We start from the raw sequence: 24,819 nt of genomic DNA on the forward strand, positions 1-24,819 counted from the left end.
TGATGGGACCAGATGCCGTGATCTTCATTTTTTCAATGTTGAGTTTCAAGTCAGCTTTTTCACTCTCCTCTTTCACCTTCACCAAGAGGCTCTTCAGTTCCTCTTAACATTTACAAATACTCAAATCTCTCATCTTAAAAAATTCCTGAGCCTTATTTCCAAACTGCTGTGCTCCTATCTCTTTCTCTTACCTGCAGAGATCTTTGTAAGATCTCTTACAAAATTCTAGAAAGAAATGGTGTTCACTCAAATGACCTCCATGTTGCTGAATCCAGTGGACATCCTCTGGTCCTCACTCACTTGACTCTTAACAATAGTCAAAGTAAACTTCCACTCCTTTCTTCCCTCATGCTGTCTTTCTTTGATTTCCATAGTTATACATTCTCTTGTTACTCCTCTTTTGGAAACTTCTCAGGACGTTGCTAACTCTTCCTCCTCTAATGGACCTTTAGATGTTGGAGTTCCCCAGAAATTGGTTTTACTTGTTTTTTCCCTCTCAGTTTGCACTATGCTAAATGTTTTCGTATATACGTATGAGTTCAAATACCAGTTTTTCAAAGTATGGTTCATAGGCCAACCTGTACCAGGAACACTTGCAGAAGATGAAGTGGGGCATGTGCTGGAGTGGGAGAAAGGAGTGTTAAAGTCCAGATTCCCAGGCCCCATCCACAGGCTACTAAACTGTGTGGGTGGAGACTGGGAATCTGCATTTTAAATTCATTCTCCAGGTTATTACCATACTAACTAAAGTTTTGAACCACTAATTTGATTTGTCGCATTAACAAGGGCAGCTCAACATCTCCATCTGCTGACTTATTAAAACCATTGCCTATTTTCTCAAATGTTAGGAAACTTAAAAATGTGGGGAAAAAAATAAGAACAAAAGAGGTGAAAGAATTATCTGCTTTGTGAATAATCAAGATTGAGTTATGTCATCTTTTGACTTTCCTAGCTCCAAATGAGATCTTGTCTATATTTGGGTTTCAATTTTTAATCCATATCCCACTGTTAATAAATATGTAAGCACTAGAATGACTGTTTCATCATATAGTCTCCTAAAATGGAGCTAGGCATTTAAAGGATTTTCAAAATTAGCTTTCCTGGAATTGGCTGATAAAGAGCATTGTACTTTCCACAAAAAAATTTAACATGGGTCATTATAATTCTACCTAATATTTACTGTTAAATTATTCTAGTTACAAAGTATTCATTCTAAAACAACTTTTAGAAAATAAACGATTTATGAAGGAAATGAAATTCACTCATAATCTCACTACCAAGAGACAATACACAATTTAAAATTTGGGGTATTATTTTCTTTCTTCTCTACATATATGCATTTTCCCCCAAATAAATTAAAAGTATGTTTTGACTTTTGTACCTACCAGTTCTCCAACTTTTTTTCCTGGTTTTAATCATGTATTTTTACCTCTTTAAGATTTGGCAAAGACTTCAGGATTTTATTGACTGATCGCACTTAACTAACAAGTTCAAGTCTCAGGGCTAATCTTATACGACGGCATTGTTAATACTTCTCCATATATGTTGTTGTTGTTGTTCAGTTGCTAGTTTGTTTCTGACTCTTTGTGACCCCATGGACTGCAGCAGACCAGGCTTCCTCCTTCACTATCTCCCTGAATATCATTGCCCAGTTATTCCAATTACCTGGATTCCTGACGAAATGTTTCCTCATTTTCTTTTTTGTAGTTGTTGCAAATGGCAACCCACTCCAGTGTTCTTGCTTGGAGAATCCCAGGGACGGGGGAGCCTGGTGGGCTGCCGTCTATGGGGTCGCACAGCGTCAGACATGACTGAGGCGACTTAGCAGCAGCATAGTTGATTTGTAATATTGTGTTAGTTTCAGGTGTGTAGCTTAGTGCTTCAATGTTTTTGCAGCTTATATTCCATTATAGGTTATTACAAGATAATAAGTGTTGTTTCCTGTGCCATACAGTATATCCTTGTTGCTAATCTATTTCATTTATAGTAGTTTGTATCTATTAATCCCATACCCCTAAGTTGTCCCTTTCCCCTCACTTCTTCCCTTTGGTACAAGTTTGTTCTCTGTATCTATGAGTCAATTTCTGTTTTGCATATACATTCATTGGTATATGTTTTTTTAGATTCCACGTATAAGTGATATCATATATTATTTGTTTTTCTGTCTGATTTATTCTCTTCTTGAGAGCACATCTTTTTTGGGGGGTGGGGCCATGCTGCTAGGCTTGTAGGATCTAAATTCCCCAACCAGGGATTGAACCCAGGCCTGTGACAGTGAAAGCATCAAGTCTCAACCACGGAACCACCAGGGAATTCCCTACACCACATCTTCTTTTTTATATTTATTTAATGTTGGCCTTGTTGGGTCTTTGTTGCTGCTCCGGCTTGTCTCTAGTTGCAGAGAGCAGGGGCTACTCTCTAGCTGTGGTGCTCAGGCTTCTCACTGGGACAGCTTCTGTTGTTGAAGAACACGGGCCGTAGTGCCCTGGCTTCAGTAGTTGCAGCTTTGGGGCTCTCGAGCACGGGCTCAGTGGTTGTGATGCATGGCTTAGTTGCTTTTTGGCATGTGGGATATTCCTGGACGAGGGATCAAACCCTGCACTGGCAGGTGGATTCTTTACCACTGAGCCACTGGGGAAGCCCACCACATCTTCTTTATCCAGGTGTCTGTTGATGGGCACTTGGGTTGCTTCCATTTTTTTTTTTAACTATTGTAAACAGTGCTGCTATGAACATTTTGATGCCTATATCTATTTGAATTAGTGTTTTCATTTTTTTCTGGGTGTATACTGAGGAGTGCAATTGCTGGATCATATGGTATTTTGATTTTTAGATTTTTAAGGAACTTTCATACTGTTTTCCATAAGGGCTACACCAGTTTACATTCCTACCAACAGTGTATGAGGGGTCCCTTTTCTCAAAAATCAAAATTTTGTTATTTGTAGACTTTTCGATAGCTATTGTGACAGGTATGAGGAGATATCTCATTGTGCTTTTGATTTGCATTTCTCTAATTAAAAGACGCTTACTCATTGGAAGGAAAGTTATGACCAACCTAGATAGCATATTCAAAAGCAGAGACATTACTTTGCCAACAAAGGTTCGTCTAGTCAAGGCTATGGTTTTTTCTGTGGTCATGTATGGATGTGAGAGTTGGACTGTGAAGAAGGCTGAGCACCGAAGAATTGATGCTTTTGAACTGTGGTGTTGGAGAAGAGTCTTGAGAGTCCCTTGGACTGCAAGGAGATCAGCCCTGGGATTTCTTTGGAAGGAATGATGCTAAAGCTGAAACTCCAGTACTTTGGCCACCTCATGTGAAGAGTTGACTCATTGGAAAAGACTCTGGTGCTGGGAGGGATTGGGGGCAGGAGGAGAAGGGGACGACAGAGGATGAGATGGCTGGATGGCATCACTGACTCAATGGATGTGAGTCTCAGTAAACTCTGGGAGTTGGTGATGGACAGGGAGGCCTTGGCGTGCTGCGATTCATGGGGTCGCAAAGAGTCGGACACGACTGAGCAACTGATCTGATCTGAATAATTAGTGATGTTGAGCATTTTTTCATGTGCCTATTGGTAATCTGTATGTCTTCTTTGGAAAAATGTCTATTCATATCTTCCCATTTTCTTGATTAGATTGTTTATTTTTTTGATAGTATATATTTTGGATACTGACCTTTTGTCAGTTACATCATTTGCAAACATTCTCTCCTGTTCAGTTTTGAATGGTTTCCTTGGCCGTGCAAAAGTTTGTTTGGTTTTGCTTTCACTTCTTTTGCCTTAGGAGACTGATCCAAGATAACACAGCTACAGTTTATGTCAGAGTGTTCTGCCTGAGACTTCCCCAGTGGTCCAGTGGTTAAGACTCCTTGCTTCCAAGGCAGGGGACTAGGGTTTGATCCCTGGTCAGGGCGATGGCACCCCACTCCAGTACTCTTGCCTGGAAAATCCCATGGACAGAGGAGCCTGGTGGGCTGCAGTCCATGGGGTCGCTAAGAGTCAGACACGACTGAGCGACTTCACTTTCACTTTTCACTTTCATGCATTGGAGAAGGACATGGCAACCCACTCCAGTGTTCTTGCCTGGAGAATCCCAGGGATGGGGGAGCCTGGTGGGCTGCCATCTATGGGGTCGCACAGAGTTGGACATGACTGAAGTGACTTAGCAGCAGCGGCAGGGAGCTAAGATCACGCATGCCACAAGGCACAGACAGTGTTGCTTTTAGGAGTTGTCTATGTTCTCTTTTAGGAGTTTTATGGTTTCAGGCTTCGCATTTAGGCTTTTAAACCATTTCATTTTTGTATATGGTGTAAGAGAATGTGCTAATCTCATTGTTTAGTTTTGACACCTGTAAGTCTGTTTGCTTTATATTGGTTCATTTGTGTCATATTTTAGATTCCACATATAAGTGAATATCATATGGTATTTGTCTTTCCCTTTCTTACTTCACTTATTATGATAAGTCCATAAAAGATCTAGTTTCTATTCCCTTCCTCCATGTTTTGTTTTTCATATCATATTTTATATCTTCATGCTTATCCCTTTACAGTTTATTGTAGTTATAGTTGCCTTTTGATTTTTAAAAATGTTTAAATCTATGTACTGACTTATTTAAGTGGTCTTCAATCCGTACTACATATATGTCTTTCCTATTAGGATTTTTTTCCCTTTCAGAGAAGACCCTTCAACACTTCTTTCGGGGTAGGCTCAATATTGCTGACTACTTTGTTTTTGCCTGTCTGAGAAATTCTTTATCTCTCCATCTATCCTAAATGATAATCTTGCAGGGTAGAGTATTCTTGTTGCAGATTTTTCCGTTTTAGACTTTGAATGTTTTGTTACTCTCTTCTGACCTTCAAAGTTTCTGCAGAATAATCAGCTGATGGCCTTAAGTGACTTTCATTGTGTATGCCTCTCTTCCTCTCTTGCTGCCTTTAGAATTCTCTTTAACTTTTGCCATTTAAATTATGATATGTCTTGGTGTGGGTCTGTTCAAGTTCATCTTTTGGGGGACCCGCTGTGCTTTTTGTACCTAAATATGTTTCCTTCTTTAGGTTTGGGAATTTTTCAAAATTTCTTCAAAAGTTCTTCAAATACATTTTCAATTTCCATCTCTCTTAATGGCAACTCACTCCAGTACTCTTGCCTAGAAAATCCCATGGATGGAGGAGCCTGGTGCAGGCTACTGCCCATGGGGTCGCAAAGAGTCGGACACGACTGAGTGACTTCACTTTCACTTTATAATGTGGATATTGGCATATTTTATACTATCCTATAGATCTCTCTTAAGGAGAAGGCAATGGCACCCCACTCCAGTACTCTTGCCTGGAAAATCCCATGGACGGAGGAGCCTGGTAGGCTGCAGTCCATGGGGTATCTGAGTCGGACATAACTGAGGGACTTCACTTTCACTTTTCACTTTCATGCATTGGAGAAGGAAATAGCAACCCACTCCAGTGTTCTTGCCTGGAGAATCCCAGGGACAGTGGGGCCTGGTGGGCTGCCGTCTATGGGGTCGCACGGAGTCGGACACGACTGAAGCGACTTAGCAGCAGTAGCAGCAGCATAGATCTCTTTATGTTGCTATGGGTTTTTTTTTTTTTTAATCTGTGCCTTTCTGCTGGCTGTTTCAATTAGGTGATTTCCATTATTCAATCTTCCAGATCACTTATGTGTTCTTCTGCATTATTTAGTTGTCTATCATTACTTTGAGTGCTTTTTATCCCAGAAATTGAATTATCTGTTTTTTATTAAGCTTTAAGTTTCCAGTTTCTTGTTAAAATTATCTGTATTTAGATTGATTCTCCTAATTCAGTTAGCATTTTTTATTACCAACATCTTGAATTCATTGTGTGGTAGACTGATTATCACTGTTGCATTATTTTTTCAGGGGTTTTCTCTTACTCTTTTAGGAGTAATCCCTCTGCCTTATCATTTTACTTACCTTTGTCCATTTCTATGAATTTAGGTTAAACAGTTATCTGTTGTCTTGGGATGGGATGTTTTTATTTGAGAGGATCCCTGGGTAGACTTCATGTGCCCAGTGTCTGGTGTGAGGGCTGGATTTGACGTAGATGCCAGCCACACCTTTCCTCAGTGTTGTACTGTCTACTTGATAGGGAGTATGGCTGGTGTTGGCAGAGCCAGAGCCTGCACAGATGAGGTAGACTTCCTCTCTGCTCAGTGGCAGGGGTGGGGGTCTGTTCCCAAGTGACTGGAGTGGGTGCCCTGAGGGTCAGACTTGAGCTGGTTGTGTTCCATTTAAGGGTGTGTTTTTCCTTCTCCCTGCACTGGGGTCTTTGCCCCAAAGGAGGGTACAGCTGATGTAAGTGAGTGTAGCTCACAGAGGCCCCATGTGCTGCCTGTATAGGTGCCTGCAGGTCTGCTCAAATGTAGCCTAAGGTCGCATCTTCTCCCCGACTCTGGTTGTCACCGATCTAGAGCAAGGTTATGGTGTGGAATGGGCAGGGTAGAGCATTCGCTTGGCTGGGGCTTGTGGTGTTCTGGTTGTGGGAATTGAAGCAGCTGGGCCACTGTCAGAAGTGTGGCTTGCATCTATGATGCTGTTTGAGCAAATGCCAGTGGCCTCCACCTACCTGGCCCATACCATAATCCCTGGACCACTTCTCCACCCTAGATCCTTTCCCAGGACCTGGCTGCCGTAGCCCCAATACCAACTGGTGGTGTGGAGTGATAGAGGCTGGGGTGGTCATTGAGCTTAGACTGGGGAGCACGGTGAGACAGCAGCCATTAGGGTAGACACAACTGGGTCTGGGGACACGCCAGTGCCCTTGTACTTCTCAGGAGTGGAGTCTAATCTACTTCTCTCCTCTGCATGAGATGCCTAGCTTGCGGCTCGACCACTCACTCCCCAGGCAGGGCATGTGTCTGCCCTTGTGATCACCCCTCCCCTTCTTTCTGAGTCCCATCCCAGGGCAACAGGTCTCTACCCGAAGCTTTCTTTTTCGTACCACCCCACCATGTGGGAATCCTTCTTGCATCCTTGGTGTATAGGAATTATTCTGCCAATTCTGTTTTCCATGAGAATTGTTCTACACATAGATGTATTTTTCAGGCGTTTGTGGGGGGAGGTGAGCTCCACATCTTCTTACTCCATCTTGATCCCCCTCCCTCTTATTTAGTCAGTGGGGCTGTAGAACCTTGTCAAGGTCATTTGAAAGCTTAAACATTATATCCCTTATTCCTTTAGTCATAGTCATAGCTAGTCTTATAGAAAATTTCTTAGTAGATCAGCTATTAGTGACAGAACCTGGAGGTACAAGGAGGTACAACAGGTAAGGAAAGCACAGGTAAAGCTATAAGAACAGCATCTATAAGGGAACAGAGGCATAGAAGTGCACAACATGTTTTGGAAAATGAGATGTGTGTGGCCAGGGTAGGGGAGGAAAAGGCAGCAGGAAGATCAAGAACTTGAGACTAACTGTGAACCATTTTGGACAGCTACTGTATTCTGCATTGATGTACTGATGCTTTCCATACATTTCTTTGAATCCTTTTAATAATGAAAAAATTATAAGGTCCACTGTATTCTTGCTTTCAAATATGGCAGCTTGCCTTCAACTTGACTCAATAATCTAGAACCCTGGTTGTTTACATGTACCCAATCTCTGTTCCATGAAGCTGGAGTGGTGTGTTTTTATTAGCCCAACACCCCTCCCCTGCTTTTGGTAAAAGTCTGCATATTCTGGCCACAGATGTATGGACAGAACCTAGAGTAAGCCAATCACAGTAACTCATCTCCACCAGGGTTTTCACTACCTGAGTCAGAGAGGAAGCTTCCTGCCTCTCGGGGAGATGAGGGCCAGGAACTGCCCCTTCTCCACTGTGGGGAGAAATGCTGACATGCAGAGAAGGGCAGGGATGGGCAGTGCTGAGCCATGGATCTTCAGGGTATGTCTCCTGTACCCCTCTTTTCCTTAAGCAACTTGTTAGATTTGTGCATTTAGCACATAAAATGTGTTCAGTAAGCAGAGCTATTATCAAGGCAAATGGGAAAGAGGAGCAGTTAGACTGATAAGAAGCCCTTCACCTCCCCTGTCTTCTTGTCTCTAGGAAGTCTAGGATTTACTTTAAAATATACCAATGAAGAAAAATAGTAGAGCAAACAAATTGGCAAAAATGTTGAAAACTATTGATAAATGGGGAAGTTATTATGCTAGACTTTCAATTATTTCTTAGTCTCAATGAACCATGCTTTATTTTTTTTTTAATTTTTAATTGGAGGATAACTGCTTTACTGTGCTTTCTTTAAAAAAAGATTATCATGCAGTTTCCTTTTTTGGTCCTACTGATGTGAATTACACCGATGTTCAAGTGTTGGCCAACCTGCATTTTCTAATGTTTCATTTGGCATTCTTATGAGGTAGACTGCCCTATGGTTTTCCTTTCTTGTTAAAATTCTTGAAGACACGTGACTGCCCATGACTTCTGAGGTTCCTTTGTTCTACTGATTCTACTGAATCATTAGGTAAATGATTCTATATTGCAATTCTGTTATCCATCTCATTATCTATTAAGCTCCAAATAAAGTGTGGATTATGTTCACCTAACCAGAAATCTCCATCACACCCAAATGTTCATTCTTGAACTTTTCTAGAATTCTTCACTTTAACAATGATACCCAGATAACCCCTAAAGTTTTACCACATAAATCCTATTTAGAACTTATTTTCCCCCATATGGGCTTCCCTGGTGGCTCAAAGGTTAAAGCGTCTGCCTGCAATGCAGGAGACCTGGGTTCGATCCCTGGGTTGGGAAGATCCCCTGGAGAAGGAAATGGCAACCCACTCCAGTATTCTTGCCTGGAGAATCCCATGGACCGAGGAGCCTGGTGGGCTACAAGGGTCGCAAAGAGTCAGACATGACTGAGCGATTTCACTTTCACTTTCCCCCATATAATGACATTCTCCAGGCAGTAATACTACCAACCTGTCCTTACACCATTTTCCACTTAATTTCAGTTGTGGAAACTTAACTTCCACTTAATGTTTAGTCGCTAAGTCATGTCCAACTCTTTTCTAACCCGATGGACTACAGTCCACCAGGCTCCTCTGACCCTGCGATTTTCCAGGCAAGAATACTGGAGTGAGTTGCCATTTTCTTCTCCAGGGGTTCTTTCCCACCCAGGAATCAAACCTGCGTCTCCTGCATTGCAGACGGATTCTTTACCACTGAGCCACCTGGGAAGCCCCTGACATGCCATGTAAGCACTCAGATGATTGCTGAATCTAGATAAACTCACTCCTCAAAGATTAAAAATTAAAGCATCACGACATTTTGGTATCTTTCATCTGACCATCCATATCAAATGTTCCCATTCAAACATTACCCAGCACCATGGTTTATGATTAAAAGAATTGGTCCTTAGGTCTAGTGGCACTTTGAATCTTTTAGGCCGTAATACTGTATCAGTATCAAGAGGATTTTATGCAAAATTGGGAGAGTCTCTGTGATCAAAACTAACTAAAGGACAAGCAACCTGCAAAAAAAAAAAATTAAAGCATCAGATAAAATTTAAGTTTTTATGAGACTTCAGTTTTTGAAATATGTAACTCTTACAGCACAAACACAAGTTATTTACACGTTCTTTTTACAAAATGTGTATGCCATTTTGAAAGAATACTGTTAAGATCATGATCTAAAATACCTGTCAAGAGTTCAAAAAGGACCCATGGAATCTGGTCTTCATAAATCCACAGTACAATGACATAAAACACGGCTGAACGTCAAAGCTTACTTACACATGAGAATACTAATTCTGTATCATGGCCTATGGCCTGTTTTGTACAGCTGCAAGTTAGACATGGTTTTGACATTTTAAAAAGATTATTAAAACAAAAGCTAAACTAAACAAAGAATATGCAACACAGACCCATGTGGCCAGCAAGTATTTACTCTCTGTGGCATTTTAAAGAAAAAGTTTCCTGACCCTGCATTACATGAAGCTGACTGAGAGACAGCTACTGGAATATACTGGTGAGTATTTAAAAGAAGACACCACTGTTATGTGCCAGTACCATCAGCACTACTCATTTCTAAAATGAGGCACTTCTTTTTCAATATGTACATCTTCAAAACATAATTACATCTAGGAAGTAGCTCTGCTACTTAACTCTAGCCCTTTGTAATCAGGTCTCCACATAAAATCACAGTATTCTTAGGGGCTGAAGAAAACAAGTACAAATATCAGATGTCTGTCATTGAGTTCGTAAGTCATGGCAAGTAGGTTAAGATCACATAGTCTTCAATGTTAATAAAATTTATAATTTAGATATTGTCAATAGGATGTGTTACTGCTGCATTATTTAAATAATATCTATAAAAACATGTTACACATCCTAATTCATTGTTTTTGAAAGGAAGAATAACTTAACTTAGTAGCTACTTTAAAAATGAGAGATGGGAAAAAAGAACCCCCCCCCCACAAAAAAAAGGTAAAACCACAACAAAAAGCTTTGGAATGCAAAAGACAGGGGACTCTTAGCAACAGCACTCAAGGTGGCTTAGGCGTCTCATTTTAGCTAGCTGCTCAGTTCCCATAGCGACCTCTGTCTCTCATCTGTGAGCTACTTCATTTCAAGAATGACAGACAGGTCCATGAGCAAATGTTTTAGAAGTAAAACCAGAGCTGCTCAACACGCAAGTCTTCTCTGTGTGGGCTAAGCAGTTCCTGGTCAGCAGGCTATGTTCACGCCAGAAGTATTGTACTGGGTGTTTTCCCTTCTGCAGGCCAAGCTGGCTGAGCATCACGTCACGAAGACATCTCTGATGCCGAGTTTTCAAATGCTCAATGAATGCTGAGGTAGATTTTCTGATGGAGATCTTTTATACCCTGATTCGATCAGGACTCGCTTCTTTGTGTATCCTCCTTCTGGGAAATATCTTCCGCTTAAGTGCAATTAACTAAAGGATGAAAGACAGAAGATAAATTGTAATTCTCCAGGTTGTCAAACTTTAACTTTCTTGCTGAGGCTCATATGACCTTAATCTTTTCCCTAGTCCTATACATAAAGAACAGACGGCAAACGTGGCTCCATCATTCCTCCCCTCAAAACAAAACTGATGGCTTTTTATATGGTTCAAATTATTTATTCCCGTTTCTTTTTCTTTAAGACCTATAAAAACTACATATTTTTATATAACAATTACCACGTGTATTTATTTTCAAGATGTCTGTCAAGTCTTTCCACTGAAGGACACTGACTCTTCTTCACCTATTAAGATACTGTCTCTGGGTTTGAAAACAACTACACGTGTCATCACTTCATGGGAAATAGATGGGGAAACAGTGGAAACAGTGTCAGACTTCATTTTTGGGGGCTCCAAAATCACTGCAGATGGTGACTGCAGCCATGAAATTTAAAAGACGCTTACTCCTTGGAAGGAAAGTTATGACCAACCTAGACAGCATATTCAAAAGCAGAGACATTACTTTGCCAACAAAGGTCCATCTAGTCAAGGCTATGGTTTTTCCGGTGATCATGTATGGATGTGAGAGTTGGACTGTAAAGAAAGCTGAGAGCCAAAGAATTGATGCTTTTGAACTGTGGTGTTGGAGAAGACTCTTGAGAGTCCCTTGGACTGCAAGGAGATCCAACCAGTCCATTCTAAAGGAGATCAGTCCTGGGTGTTCTTTGGAAGGACTGATGCTAAAGCTGAAATTCCAATACTTTGACCACCTTATGCGAAGAGTTGACTCATTGGAAAAGACTCTGGTGCTGGGAGGGATTGGGGGCAGGAGGAGAAGGGGACGACAGAAGATGAGATGGCTAGATGGCATTATCGACTCAATGGACATGAGTTTGAGTGAACTCCGGGAGTTGGTGATGGACAGGGAGGCCCAGCGTGCTGCAATTCATGGGGTCACAAAGAGTCAGACACGACTGAACAACTGAACTGAGCACGTGTAAGCTAGAATTTTAATTTTTTTCCTAAGAGTTCTATCATCATTGTTTTCCTGTACTTAGTAACCATATCAACAATCATTGGGCATTACCTGTATTTTCAAGTTTATTAATAGGCTGAAATGCAAAAGTTCATCTATGACTTTGTAGATTCGAACTTGGAATAAATACTTCTAACAGAAACAGTTTATCCATGATACATCTGAAATAGAAAACCTGACCACTGTTAGAAGAAAGTTTCAATGAGAAAAATGTGTTTTTTACGGTTTCAATTTCTAATCCTCCATCTTGAGGTGAGAGCGGGGTGTGCCCAAGCATGGACTACAGTGTTCTGGACGAGCTGGATTCCTGGGCAGAGGAAGGAGCAGCCTTGGCTTGTTTGTGAGTATGGGAGAAGGTAAGAAATTTGATTCAAGCTGGTAAAGAACAAGGTGCCAGGGAGGAGAGGGGATTTATTCTTCCTTTCCCCTTCCTCCTGCTGGTAAAAACAACAGTAAGCAAAGACCCTCTTGTTCCTTCCACGGCCTCCAGCTGCTCCTTTCAGCCAGCACACAGCTGACCCACAGGCTCCTCACTGGACTCTCTTCTAAAAGCAGGCACAGCACAAGATTTCTTCCTAAGATTTTTACTTGCCAAGAACAATGGCAACACAATCAAGAGGACGTTTCTATTCCCTGGGAGGTGGACAAAGGTGAAACTGCTTGCCTGCCAGACCTTTCTTTCCTGAGTTTCCTTCCATCCACAGCAGGAAGCCTGGGAGTGTTTATCCTAAAGCTCTCAGTTCTCAGGCCGCCGCTGCCTCCTCAGTGTAAGTAAACTCAGTGAAAACATCCCACCGTGACCGCCAGATAAGCCTCACTCCAGAATCACCAGGAAGGAGGCCGAGGTGGGTTCACCTGCCCAGCACAGGTCAGGACAGCCTGACACTATTCCCTCTTCCTTGAATCCTTCTTCTTTCTGAGAATTTCACATCTGCTGTGGCCTGAAGAGGATTCTCTTATTCCTCTTTTGACCTCACAAATCTCCCTCTTACTTCCAGACTGTCCCGTGAAGAAGGCTGTGTGCTTGCCTGCCTGGGGAAGAACTGCCAGCAATTCAAGGAAGAAACGTAGACGGGAGAGGATGGCCTGGCGCGCAAGCCAGGCGCCACCGGCAGAACTGGGGGAGGCCTGCAGATCAAGACACTGTGGGCTCTTTTAGAAAGATTAAAAGAAAAAAGATTGGAGACCCACAAAAAATTAGTATCAGATGCAGATTCTGGGTGGTTTTTTTGGTTTACAATAGTTTGACTTGTAGCCCTCAGGCTAAAACTGGAAAGCTCTATTTACTGAACTCCACGAACAAAGAATACTGGTAATAGGTTTAGAAGATAGATTTTAAAAAGTCAGTTATATCTATAACTTGTTTACCCATTCACTTGTTGATGGACTTTTGGGTTGATTCTAATTCTGGGCAATTACCAAAAAAGTTGCAGTGAACATGTTTAAGCCTTTGCAAAGACACTTGTTTTCATTTCATTTTGGTAAATATCTAAAAGTGGAATGGCTGGTTGTTTGATCATTTCAAATTGTTTTCCAAAGCTGTTGTACTTTTGCGTTCTGTCAACAGTGTATGAGAGTTCCAGGTTTCAACATCCCTTCCAGCACTAGATATGGTCAGGCTTTTAAATTTTAGTCATTCTAATGGGTGGGTAAAACTTCACTGTGGTTTTGATTTTCATTTTCCTGATGAATTATGATGTTGAATACCTTACCATGTGCTTACTGGCTATTTGAATGTCATATTTAGTGAAATGCTTGTTCACATCTTTCATCCACTTTTAAAAGTAGGCTGTCTTGATATTGATTTATAAGAATTTTTTATATACTTTGGATACAGACCTTTTATATGGATTGTAAATATTTTCTTGTATTTGCACATTTAACTGCTTCTTTTGAAGAGCTGCTGCTGCTAAGTCGCTTCACTCGTGTCCGACTCTGTGCGACCCCAGAGACGGCAGCCCACCAGGCTCCCCCGTCCCTGGGATTCTCCAGGCAAGAACACTGGAGTGGGTTGCCATTTCCTTCTCCAATGCAGGAAAGTGAAAAGTGAAGGTGAGGTCGCTCAATCGTGTCCGACTCTTGGCAACCCCATGGACTGCAGCCTACCAGGCTCCTCCGTCCATGGGATTTTCCAGGCAAGAGTACTGGAGTGGGGTGCCATGGCCTTCTCCGCTTTTGAAGAGCAGAAACTTTTAAATTTGAAAAAGTTCAGTCTATCGATTTCTTTCTTTGGTAATTTATGCTTTGTGAGTATTAAAAAGCCTTTGCCTATTACAAGATCACGAAGGTTTTCTCCTATATGTTTTTGATAATGTTTATACTTTAAGGTCTTACATTTAGGTCTGTGATCCAGTATTTTGTGTTAGCATTCGTGTGTGGTGTGAGGTGAGGATTGATATTCTTTTTTTTTTCCCCTATGTCTATACCTAGTTGATATGGCAGTACTTGTTGAAAAGATTTTTCTTGCCTTGTGAATCATTTTGGCACTTTTGTCAAGAATTATTTGATCGTGTATGTATAGGTTTATTTCTGAATTCTCTATTCCATTTATTGATTTATGTGTCTATCTTTTCATCAATATAAAACTCTTATTGTAGTTTTGTAGTAATTCTTAAAATTAAGAAATCTAAATATTCCAATTTTATTCTTCTTTTTTAAAAAAGTATTTTGATTATTCCAGGTTCTTTGTAATTCCATGTACATTTTATAATGGATTTGTCAATTTCTGCAAAATAGTTTGCTGGGATTTTGATAGGGATTTCCTTGAATCAATATGGGGATAACTGCTATCATAATCAACATGTTCAATCCTCAAAAAAAAATAAAATAAAATAAAAAGGCAGTTATGACTGCTGCCTGAATATTATGAAATATTTGACATATGAGCTATAAGCCAATAACAGAAATAAACATTTTCTTGTTATGAATTTATATCATTTTCTTAAAAAAAAATTAGATGCCAAGAAATTGACATCCACATAAAATTGATAAAACTTACCTGTTCAGCAAAAAATGAGAATACAGTAAACATAATCAATGTTGCTAGCACACAATGAGTCCAGAACTTCAATTTGTCTCGATACGCCCTCCTGTTCAGAGAAAAAAGAAAGCAAATATGTAGTTCTGTGCAGGGTTTAACTATCATTAGCTAGTAAAACTAACTATATAGTATTTACTAGTTTAGCAAACTATACTAGCTTAACAAAAACAATGTCTGAAGGCAATTCTAAAACGTTAACATAATTATACATTTCCCATGTGAGTTCAGGTTTTTCATTGTTACAGTAAATATTTGAATTAGTAACACTTCCAGCCAGCTTGGCAAGGCTGGTCACCACCACATAGTGGCTTGAGCACCTGGCCTCTGCCCTCAACACTGCTAGACCATTAAAATGCCTCTAACAGAGCTCAAGTGAAGCGCTTGCACTTCAGCTGTTAGTGGACGCATCACCTGGCAGCTGCAAGCAGAATTTTGGGCCATGTCTCAAGTCTCATAGGTATTGAGCTTGGACCTGCTCTTTCTTGACCCTAAAAAAAGTTTTTGGAGCTAAGATCTTCATGTCTGCTATTCAAACTGATGTTAGAGTGTGTGCAATTTGACTGTCATATTGAATTAGGGCTTCCCTGGTGGTTCAGTCGGTAAAGAATCTGCCTGCAATGTGGAAGACCTGGGTTTGGTCCCTGGGTTGGGAAGATCTCCTGGAGGAGGGCATGGCAACCCACTCCAGTATTCTTGCCTGGAGAATCCCCATGGACAGAGGGGCCTGGTGGGCTGCAGTCCATGGGGTCACGAAGAATCAGACACAACTGAGCAACTAAGCACAGCACAGCACATTTATTCATGCAATCACCCAGTAACACTTCCTGTCGATAGACAGGTGATGAGCAGAGGTCCCTGCTCTAAAGCACCTGTGAACCTGGGGAGGTGCTGATGTACAGATAACCAGCCACCACACAAGGTGGACAGAGATACCTATTATCAAAAGCAGTCTTGCAGAGAAACAGTGAAATGAGTGCATCAAACAGATGGTGACACTTCATTTAAGCCTTGAAGTGGGGCAGGAAAGCCTGTGGCTGAGAAAAGGGAGGAGCATGAGTAGAGTGGAAACCCAGGCCCTGCAGAGCTGAGTCCAGTCTGGCCTGGAGGACACAGCGATGTGCAGCCAAGAAAAAGCAGGTGGGTGTGGACTGCAGTTGTTCTGGAAAACCACACACTGTGGGTTGGACACAGTGCTCTAATGGGAAGGGGGATGATATATAGCGTATATGTGTGTGCACACGTGTGTCACAATCAGGGTGGCTATTTGAAGGATGGCTGTCACAAGCAGGTGACCAGAGGCAGGCAGTCCAGTTAGTCCAGGCAAAGGAAAGAATGAGGGCTGGATGAGGGCAGCGAGGATGGAAGGAAACAAGCAACATTAAGAGACACTGAGGATGGAATCAGACTAGGTGAGAGGACAGTAAGGATAAAGGTGGGGCGGGGCTGGGGGTGCGTGGCGCATGGGGAAGTATGGCAGGTTTCTCGTCTGTAATTTGGAAATAATAATTTTTATGAAGATTAAATAAATGCTTAACATAAGGCTTATAAGATATGCTAACAGCCTCTGCTGAGTTCCAGAGTCATTCACAGCGCCTGGTAGGGGGTGTCTCCAACCCAAGCCACAGATTCCAAATGGCACCTGCCCTGTACTGTTCTTCCTCCCGTTTCCTACATTAAGAGGACCAACAACCAGCTCTGAGAGAAAATCACTCACTTCTATTCCTAACTCTCATCTCATCTGTGGTGGTCAGAGTAGCACTTTTTATTGTAAAGAGTAAACATACTGCCCAGCACAGTGTCGGCTGTACAGCAGGTACTCAAGAAACAGGGAAGCCACTCTGAGGGCAATGATGATGAATAAAGCTCAGCAGATGTACTGGACCAGTTAGATCAATAAAAACTATACATGTCTTTTTACAAAGAAATTAGAGAAAATAACACAGTAAAGAAACTTCATCACTCTAAAGAAGAAAAACATACATGTATTTGAAACATGGACACTTACCATTCCTGCAGCTCATGCATATGAAGGAAACGGTTTCGATACTCCCTTGGCAGCTCAAACTGGGATGGGATGGGGAACATGGATTCATAGAAGTCCCTGAGAACAGCCTTCACTGTCTGGGCATCTTTATGATTGTGGTCAATGTTGTCATTCAGACAGACAAACTTCCTGGAGACAACAGAGACCCAGGGTTGTTATTGGTTCTTATGAGGATAATCCTTACCTAACAAAACAAGAAGTGTGGATTTGGAATATGTTTTAAATGGACTTATGTCCCAAGTTGTGGCATTCACTGATATGATTCTCTGGGGAATAACAGTCTGTAAAATTTTTCCTGAGATATTTCTCTCCTATAAAACAAAAAGAACTAGGGATGATAGATAATTTTGAATATGCCTTCTAGCTATAGGAATACATTATTTTAATTGCTGTTTGGGGTTGGCACGTGCCCAGTTTAGTGTTAACTGACTGAAGCATTCTGTTAACATCCAGGGAAAAACTAGTAAGTGCCTACAACTGAGTTCTCTGAACTGACAGAATTACATTACTAAGAACAGTCATGTAGACAGCTGAGATAAGAGATGGTTCCTTATAGCTACAGATTTTATGAGGTTGATAACTTCTTAATGTTGACATGTCTCCAACTAGGCTGTATGATGAGTTTCAGCAAAAAGTAAATTACAGTGGTGCTTCCCAACTTGTTTCAAGTTCCTTCGAGGCAAAAGTCAATAAGTTGAGGGCCCATTAAAATGGTAGAGATAACACCACTTTTGAATTACATTTAAATTTTGTTTTTACAATTTTATCAAGTATAATAAAGTCCTCAGATCCTGCCACCAAAAGGAAATACAGAAGACACAGGAACACATTAGATAACTGGGAGACGATAAGAAATGTTCAAGGTTCAGGAAATCTACAGAATGTGTAATCTGATTTCTTCATGTGCGTGCATTTTAAGTTTCTTCAGTTGTGTTGGGTTCTGTGACCCCATGGACTGCAGCCTGCCGGGCTCTTCTGTCCATGGCATTCTCCAGGCAAGAATATTGGAGTGGGTTGCCATGCCTTCCTCCAGGGGATCTTCCTGGCCCAGGGATTGAACCCGTGTCTCTTACGTCTCCTGCATTGGCAGACAGCTCTATACCAATGCACATGCAAAAATGCATATGGATTAAAAAGAGAGAGAGAGAGAGATGGGGGAACCTATAGACATAATTGTAATGAATGTACTTGATACCATTTCAAGCCAACAAAGTTAAAAAAACATAAATGCTTATAAAAGACAATGGGGGAAAAACGTGTACAGGGGCCAGATAGGTTATCATGTTAAGGAATAAATAATGGTATTATGGTTATTTTCAAAAAATCCTTTTAATTTAGAGACATATACTGAAAATTTTACAAAAAAAAAAAAAAAGGATACAGTGACTGAAATTTATTTTAAAATAACTGGGAAGTAGTAGTGAAGGAGTGGGTGTGTTCAGATGAAACAAGATCAACTAGTTGCTTCTTACTGAAGATGAGTGATGAGTAAGTGAAAGTTCATGGCCCTATCTCTTCTTTAAACTTGGGGAATGCTTTTGATTAAAGGATATTAAAGAGTTATGTCCACCAGATACAGTGCAGGAGCCCTGACTGCTTCCTAGACTAAAAACAAAGAACAGCTAAAAAGGGCCTTTGGAGGCACCTCAGGAAATTTGAGTATAGACCATCTATTCGATGGTATTATTTAGTTGGTATTAAGGTTTTTGGATATGTGTGAACAGTCCTATGGTATAAACGAGAATGATTTTGTTTAAAAGACCTATGCTATGATAATGAGGGTAAATTAGCGTATCGTTGTCTGCAACTAATTTTCAAATGGTCCAGCAAACAAAGGAAAAACCAAACCTGTGTGTGTGTTAGTCTGTATAGAGATGAAGTGAGAGATCAGACATAACAAAACACTAAAAATTTAAGAATCTGAGTTTAATGTACTATTGTTTTCAGTCTTTCTGTATCTTCAAAATTTTTCCAACAGCTGGGAAAATGTAAAGAAGAAAAGTATGGGTATGAAACAAAGAGAATGTGTGGATACAGGGTAACCAAAGAAGACCATGTTGGGTACCCAGCACACGCTCCCTCTCTTTCCCAAAAGAACTTGCACTTTGCTCAGTATTTCTGCCCCTGTGAACTGACTCAAAGGGAGGCAACCTCACCTGACTCAGGACATGGCTGTGTCTGCAGGGACATAAGAACTGTGGTGCAGGCCTGCCTCCACCCTGGGGATGAAGCGACATAAGGAGGGCAGCAGAGCCCAGATACTCTCCCAGATTCCCTGTTAATGCGATAAACCTGTCCTTAACACCAGTCAGTCAGAAGGCAGGTTTTCCACTCCTGACTTTAAAGTGAGCCTCAGAAAAGTAAAACAGAAGAGCTAAAATGATAAAATGTGTTCAGGTCCATGGGAGGGATCTGAGCCTAGCAGACAATGCTGGAAAAGCCTGTCTTGACTTGGATCTTCTTAGCAAAACCTGAACCCTTTAAATTACATGAAGATGTCTGTGAATTTGCTCACCCAATGACTTTTAAACTAGCACAGGACATGAACGTATAGGGTACAACTAAAAACACTAAGTTCTCACTTGGTTTTACTACAGATAACCTATGACTGAGTGAGCACATTAACAGGATGGGGGAAGCAAAAAGCAAGTATCAGAACTGGCTCCTAAGGTTTTAGAGCAGGGCATTCTGAACAGAGGGAAGAGCATATACAAAAAGCTGCCAACTGGGTGGTTCTTAATTATTATGACTTTGTTTTTTTAGCTTGTGGGAAATGTTATTTTGTAGGAAATAAAATATTTTATGAGTATACTATGTAAGTGTTAAACATTTTCATTTTTCTTAAAATTCTATACCTCCCCCCACCCCCCAAAAGAAACGAGAATGAAATTTTAAGGAAAAATTCCCTGGCTTTAAAATGCCTGGAAATTTTACACTTCTGATCATGTATAATTAAAATCATAATGTATATGAGGGGGCAACTGAAAACTTCCAAAAGCATTTAAAAGACTCAGATGAAAACATTCAACTTCACGTATCAATGGCCCTTTCTCAAGAAACTACTTCTATTTCCCATTGAAATTCAAAACTCAAAATGCAGATTTTAACCAATTTTATCAAACTAGGGCAACTGCTGGAGGTGAGGCTGGAAATTTTCAGGGCTATGTAAAGCTGAACACTTCATTCATTCCCAAAGAATGACTGCAGTTTGCTGGATTAATTTTCACAACTATGGTAGCATTCCTTTTTCCTCAGAAGCTAATTTGAACTTTCCTTTGAATTGCAAAGACAGGTCTAATCACAACAATTTCTCTGGAACCCCCTATTTCTAAAAATAGAAATCTATTTTCTGTAACAGAAATTTTTTTTTTTTTACTATAAAAGAAATAGAAAAATCGAAATTTCTAAGAGTCCCAGTCATGTGGCCTCACCTCCCCGACAATGCAGTTAGCCCTCAGCCTCGCTGAACAGTCATGTCGCTGGACTCAGAGATATCCATGCCAATCCTTGTGCATGGGGGGCCGATCTCAACTCACAATTCCCATCTCTTAATTCAAACATTACCACCACCATTAGAGGTTTCCATCTGCTCCAAACAAAACTAAGGCGCTCCTTTCTCTCTAGTACTGCTGCCTTTTTTTTCATGTTTACTTGCATGATTAAAGATATTTTCAAAGTTATGGGAATTCTCTGTCCATTCTATCCAATTGTTCTATGAACCTAAAATGTTCTAAATTCAAAACAAAACAGTACCTGGGGTTTTTTCTTATATCATCCAACTGGCCAACTACATGAGAAACATTGGTACGAATCATCTTAAAAGCAATTTCTTCTTCTCCCATGATTTCAAACCTAATTATCAAAACATAATGAGTGTAAATATGTATATGAATATGTAAAACAAAATTTCAATAAGAGAGTTTTATAAAACTTTAAAGAATCAACATTCTCAGGATGACTTAATCTTTCCATATTACTAAAGAGAAAAATCACATATAAATTTCAAAGGATGGTTAATAGATAAACTATGGTAAAATTATGAAAATACCACACTCATAATTATTCTTAAATTAAACAAAGAGAAAATGTATACAGTATTTACCTGTATTTGTTTTTGTCCTTATATGCTTTGTGGATTTTATCAGTTACTGGTTTACAGTTGGTTACTAGACTTTTAGTGACTGGTGGCTGTGAGAAAACACAGACATTACATCAGGGCAAAGCCTGGGGTGAGGCAAGGGAAGCATTCATCTCAAGTGCAAGTTTTAAGGGCGCATGAAAAGATGAACCAAGATGAATCAGTAATCAAGATGAGTATTTTAATGCAATATTAAAAAAAAAATCAAATTGGCATACTATGGCCCACATACTAATTGTCTATTTTTTAAATAAAGTTTTAATTTTTTCAGAAAGAAAATAAATTTCTAACAAACTAATGGACTGGTCTATAACAATACTCATAGGCCAAGCTATCATTCTTATAGTCTAATTAGAAAATACTTTATCCTGTGCGTAATTACAGGTAATTACAGAAATGAAGTCAACATCTGGCTAAGAGTTCATTCAAGTAATGTCAGCCAATGCTGCCACTATCGCTAGTGCTTGTACTCAACAGTTATCTGCGTGAGCCTCAAGACTGACCTGTAACTGTGAGCAAAGCAGCCCCTACTTAATTCTTAGCACTCAAAGGATATTTGCTGATTGTAAACCTTATGCCAGATTATTTGGTAAAATAATAAAATACTCTGCTAATAAATGAAGATGTATGTATTTCTTAAAAAAAAAAAAAAAAACCCAACATGCTAAAATCCCTCAATAACCTTTCATCATGCCTATAAAAGGGCAAGACGAATAACTGCATAGATCATCTTCCTTAGAAAAGAATATGCTTCAGTAAGTTCTATATAAGTACAGGGGATTGGCAATTCTACAGTCTTACTAGGAAGCCAAAGTTTATAGAGAAGGAAAGAAAGAAAAGTTAAAAGACGGATGTGGAAATAAAAGGTGGTGAAAAGACAAGTTTGGAGTGAGTGCCAAGGCAGGCTACACCTGGGGTGACTTCAGTGGCCTCTAAGGCAACCTGTCAACACAATCTCAAGGTGGTCCTGAGGACAGTGAAGACCAGAGAGGCCTGGTCCGGGGGACAGGCTGAGGGGACATGGTTTAGGAGCCCAGCACACTTCCTCCTCTCGTCAATGCTCTGGGATTGCCCACCAAGAAGATACCAGAAGGGACAAATCAGGACAGCCTGGAACTCATAGCTCACTGTCCCCCTCCTGGGAAAAGGGTGTACCCAGATCTTTGAGAGAACTTCAGTTATCTTGACACATAATAAAGGGTGTTTTTAAACCAGGATATTGATATCCAGATGATTCAGAGTTGATTATATTAGCTTTGTTGGGGGTAATTCCAAATGTGGGGAAAACAGAAAAAAACTATCACTGTTTGAAAGAATGTCTTTTAGTCTACACAACCTAATTTCTTCTTTTCAACTGTGATTCTGTTCTCTCAAGAGGCAGGGAAAACACCTACAATGATTACAAATGTGCCTTTTTAATCTTTAAGAACACACTTGTAAAGAACTACTAACGTGTGTAACAGTCTGGGTTTTATAGACCGCTTTTCACTGTACGGGCCCAACATCCCAGAGAAGCTGTTGCGCCTCACGAGACAAGCTGCTGATCTGTTATCAGCCAGGCCTCCCGAGGGCCCACAACCGGAGCTGGTCTCAGACCCTGGCTGCTGATTCTTGCCTGTTCACCCCACTAAAGCAAACTCCCTTAGGCTGACACCAGGTCTTACACCTTACCTCAGTTTTATTGACTTCATAGTTTAGAATATTTAGAAAGCTGGCTTTCAGTGACACATAGCTATACACCAACCCGTGCCATAAGCTGGACTGACCAACACACAACCAGCAATACGTACAGCTTGTCTGCATATTCCAACAGCTGTCAAGGTGCCCCTCACATGTCTCGTCATGGGTGGGCTTCCCTGGGCCCTGAGACACACCATCCCTGCTGTGTGCAGTGAATGCGAAACGAATGACTGCCTTCTTTCAGAAATCAGACTTGTAACTGATTATTAGAGTTCCTTGTAACTGATTAGAAGAGTGATTACGTTACTCTTCTCTACATTCATTTACAAACATCTTGTCTCCAGATAATTATAGGGCTTGAACATCTGCAAGGTGGTCAGTTTTTAAAAACATGTGTTATTTTGGACTTCCCTTGTGGTCCAGTGGTTAAGATTCCCACGCTCCCAACACAGGGGACACAGGTTCAATGCCTGGTTGGGGAACTAAGATCCTGCATGCTATGTGGCCAAATAAAATTTTTAAAATTAAAAAACAAAAAAATTACTTAGGTTTGAAAAAACATTATTTTGATTATGAAAGTTATCTATTCATTACAGAAAATATGAAAATACTAGTGTGAAAAAAGATATTAAGAACTACCAGTAAAAAAAAATAAGCCAGATACAAAAGACTATACGATTTTAAAAGAAAACTACCTATGATTTAACCCACCACCTATTTTGTAAACATTTTTTCCATGTGTGTGTATTTGTGTGTGTGTGTGTGTGTGTGTATATGAGTAAAATTAACTGTAAGCATCACATAAATGGCTGTATTATATCCTTGTTCCATCAATTCTAAATGCAGATTTTTTTTTTTTACATTTTCATTTCTTTGAAACTGGGATGCATCTTACAATCAACAAAGTCTTCCAACCATTTCAGCCAAGTGGCACTCTAATACATTTGTGTGCAGATCATCTACTGACCCTACTGGTAAGATCCATCATCAAAGCAACTTAGCTTTGAGGAAAGATGGGGTTCAATTTGATGAGTAGGCCAGAATACTGGAGTGCGTAGCCTTTTTCTTCTCCAGGGGATCTTCCCGACCTAGGAATCGAACCGGGGTCTCCTGCATTGCAGGCAGATTCTTTACCAACTGAGCTATCAGGGAAGCCTGAGTATTTCCTTGGTTAATGTTTAACAGGATTGCTCTCCTGAGCAATGAGTATACTCCAGGGTTACCTTCTGCCATCCTTAGTAAAAGGTTGTCTGCTTATAGAACATAAGCAAGTAATCTCAATATTAGCTTAAACCATTAGGGAGGAAAAAAAGATATTCCAAAGAAAAATATAAATTATTCTAGATTATTGGTGCTACTGATTTCTACCAGACCTATAAACAGAGAGCCAGCTTCTAGTTTTTGAAGTGCTGTACAGAGATGATAGTAACACCCAATAAGGATGGACTCTGTTTTACATAAATGAACCCATATCACTCACCAGATTCGGATCATAGTATGCTTCCTGAGTTGGTGGGATGTTGTTTAGCTGAGTGATATTAGCAGGAAGCATTTTCGAACAATTTATTAACATGTGTTCCAGACCTGTTAAATCCTAACAAAGCAAAAATAAAAGCATAAACCTTCTACATACAAGTAATGCTTGTGGTTTTAAAAATATGTTAAAGTCACCAAAGTGTAAGTGCTACCTTCAAAGAGAGTTTGACTGTATGATTCTAAAAGACCCACTAAAAAGAGCAGAATGAGACAATACAAACAACTCATCTTTGCCTCAAAGTGGAACGTACAGGACCGGGAGGCCCCTCTGATACTAGGTGAGCCAGGGGATCACCAGGTGGGTGTCCTCCAGCTGGAATCCTCTTGGTGCCCCTTATTCCTGAGTGTCCCACTCCTGGGACTAGAGGATGCCAAGGCAGAGGGGACTCTGCAACACCACGGGTCTGGCTGAGGGC

The 24,819-nt window shown here is 40.5% G+C and overlaps 1 protein-coding gene across 3 annotated transcripts in view; it reads right to left on the reverse strand.

Moving 5' to 3' along the window:
* Window positions 1-9,528: 9,528 nt before the first annotated feature.
* Window positions 9,529-24,819, reverse strand: part of GNPTAB (N-acetylglucosamine-1-phosphate transferase subunits alpha and beta) — an 83,818-nt gene continuing 68,527 nt past the window's right edge. For 2 of the 3 annotated variants that reach the window (XM_061417084.1, XM_061417087.1), the window contains 6 exons: window positions 24,348-24,461; window positions 21,152-21,237; window positions 20,803-20,901; window positions 17,011-17,178; window positions 14,964-15,054; window positions 9,529-10,923 (listed from right to left, as the gene is read on the reverse strand). In XM_061417084.1, coding sequence (XP_061273068.1) covers window positions 10,846-10,923; window positions 14,964-15,054; window positions 17,011-17,178; window positions 20,803-20,901; window positions 21,152-21,237; window positions 24,348-24,461 — 636 coding nt within the window. In that variant the 3' untranslated portion in view covers window positions 9,529-10,845. The remainder of the gene's footprint in view (window positions 10,924-14,963; window positions 15,055-17,010; window positions 17,179-20,802; window positions 20,902-21,151; window positions 21,238-24,347; window positions 24,462-24,819) is intronic. The other variant, XM_061417086.1, reaches the window with a different exon arrangement.

This window comes from Bos javanicus, chromosome 5 (assembly GCF_032452875.1).
Source record: "Bos javanicus breed banteng chromosome 5, ARS-OSU_banteng_1.0, whole genome shotgun sequence".
In the NCBI taxonomy this organism is placed as follows: domain Eukaryota; kingdom Metazoa; phylum Chordata; class Mammalia; order Artiodactyla; family Bovidae; genus Bos; species Bos javanicus.